This window comes from Oncorhynchus kisutch, linkage group LG30, assembly GCF_002021735.2.
Source record: "Oncorhynchus kisutch isolate 150728-3 linkage group LG30, Okis_V2, whole genome shotgun sequence".
NCBI lineage: Eukaryota > Metazoa > Chordata > Actinopteri > Salmoniformes > Salmonidae > Oncorhynchus > Oncorhynchus kisutch.
Window position 1 is genome coordinate 18,043,762 of NC_034203.2, and position 2,500 is coordinate 18,046,261.

At 41.3% G+C, this 2,500-nt stretch overlaps 1 protein-coding gene across 4 annotated transcripts in view; it reads left to right on the plus strand.

The window, feature by feature from the left end:
- LOC109875289 (receptor-type tyrosine-protein phosphatase N2-like) overlaps nt 1–2,500 on the plus strand; it is a 144,708-nt gene that overhangs the window by 134,034 nt on the left and 8,174 nt on the right. For all 4 annotated transcript variants that reach the window (XM_020467592.2, XM_031809922.1, XM_031809921.1 and 1 more), the window contains 2 exons: nt 1,418–1,537; nt 1,898–2,064. In XM_020467592.2, the coding sequence (XP_020323181.1) occupies nt 1,418–1,537; nt 1,898–2,064 (287 nt within the window). The remainder of the gene's footprint in view (nt 1–1,417; nt 1,538–1,897; nt 2,065–2,500) is intronic.

A 2,500-nucleotide genomic window follows, 5' to 3' on the forward strand; every position in this document is an offset into this window, starting at 1 on the left:
AGGGTATTTTTAAGTGTCCATTCCAGAAGAATGATGTTCTACAGTCATCAAGGGCTGGTTTCCCGAGACACAGATTAAGACTAGTCCTAGACTAAGAAGCACTTTCAATGGAGAATCAAGTAATAGCCTAGATGTAACGTCACATTTATTCAGGACCATTATAACTGTAGTTATTGGGAGGGTTGTTCTATGGGCTTAAAACGGCAATCAGCAGTTGAAACCATAACAAAACGTCCTCCCAGCCCCTGTTGCAGTATAACAAATTGAGGGATGGGGCTGGAGAAATGTTAACAGTCTGAAGTTCATAAACAGACCTATGGATGCAAGGACCTGCCATCCATGACATCACAATGTAGTATTAACCATGTTTTGAAGCTATACGGGGCGTGTCTACAGTTACTTTGTTGACAAACATTGGAGTAAAACGGGCTTCTATTTTGGGTTCTGATGGGGTACAACAGTTTGAATACGATCGTCAGGCATTTAGAAGTTATGTTCTTCTAGAATCAATGGGTACATACACAGTTATTCATTTCTAAGTTCCAAACTGGATGTAGCAACTGCTGATGGCCCCTTTAAGAGGATCTACTTTCACTAGTATCTTTATTATTACATGTTGAGCCATAGGTGAAAGCATCCTGGTAATCTGATGACTGTAACAATAATGTTTTATTAGCTCCATTAACCTGCCTGTTGTTTTTCTATCCTGCCAATGGCTCTCTGGAGCCTATCTAGTTTCTGGCCAACGGCAAATAAACTGGCTCTATGTCAGCGGGAAAAATACACCTACACAGGCACTCCTAGTTCTGGAACGACACAACAGGGAGAGAGACTCTCAATAATGATAATGTATTCATTTGTTAAGGGACAGATACAATTAAAACATTGACAGTCAGATGCACTGTAGCGTCATGCTTTAGTTGTGGGCTAATTTGCACCGCCAACCCCCCTAGATATGTATGTAGCTGATATGTAGCTGTTTTTATTTTTGTTGCCAAACTGTTTTACTATTGTTAAAGTTTTGACAAATGCAAACCATTTCGAGGACTTTAATAAATTCACAGCGACGACAGCGAACAGTGTTTTTACCAATTGCCTTTTGGAAAGTAGATGATACTGTAATTTAGATGCAGACGACTCAATACGATGAATGAACGGATGATAATGAACTATTTTAATCAAGCATTTTATTCCAAAGAAATTGAGAACAATAAATATTCCTGTTTGTGTTGTTTTGTCTGTTTCCTGTGACACAAGTGAATGGGCTCCTACATAAAAGGGGGTTCAAAGTGTGTGTGAGAGCGCCTGAATAGAGTTGCGTGAGTGAGAGGCAAGTGCGGGTGTGTAGGCATGTCACGAGGCAATTATCTGGCGTTGCCGTGTGACAAAATGGCGGTTCTCTGTCTTTTGTGTGCAGATGGTGTGGGAGAACGGCTGTGTGGTCATTGTCATGCTGACGCCCCTCACTGAGAGCGGAGTCAAACAGTGCTACCACTACTGGCCTGACGAGGGGTCCAACCTCTACCACATCTATGAGGTACGAGGCCTGGCTATCCAATGTTGGCTGTTTGATCAAACCATTATTACATTATTCTAGTTGTGTGTGTTGTCTGTTCTCAATTGAAATATGGTTATAGTCGTTTTGTTTTTAAAATGCAGGCTCTTGTGTAACAGAGTAATTCAGCATAATGTTTTTGTAAACGGACTCCCTTTTAATTGTATTGATCTGTTTAATATAATTTAATACAGTAATACGAACAGTATGGTGCACTACATGTTTAAAATCTAGTGCACTTATAATGGCATGCGTAAGTGTGTATTCAGAGATAACTCTGACCATAGAATTAGACCATGTGAACTCCTTCGACTTCTCTGACATCACTTCCTCTTTTTGTAGGTGAACCTGGTGTCGGAGCACATCTGGTGTGATGACTTCCTGGTTCGTAGTTTCTACCTGAAGAACATGCAGACCAACGAGACGCGCACCGTCACACAGTTCCACTTCCTCACCTGGCTCAACCAGAACGTCCCTGAGTCCAGCAGGACTCTCCTGGACTTCCGCAGGTAGGACTTCCTAGAGTCAGGGCTATCCTCACCAATATCGAAAATTGCAAAAATCCGGAGAACTTTCCCAAAATGCTCAGATTTTCCAGAAAGCCTGAAGGAATCTGGGGAAAGTTTCCAGGAAATATATGGGAAAGATACCAGATTTTTGCGACCATATTATTGTCAGATTAATATGGTATCAATAAGGTATTTTGTGGTATTAAACTTCTGGTTCCCTTTTAATATTCTCTGTTATTTTCCTCCCACTTTTACGTGCCAGTCTCGTATAGTACCATCACTACTATGACTCAGTGATCTCTTTATTGCGAGCCCTGCTGCTCTCTAAGGTCCACCGAGGAAACTTTCACATAACAGAACATGTCTGAGCAGTGTGATGTTATATAGCCTGGTGTTATTGTATTTGTGGTGCACACTCATGAGGTGAGATCTTCTG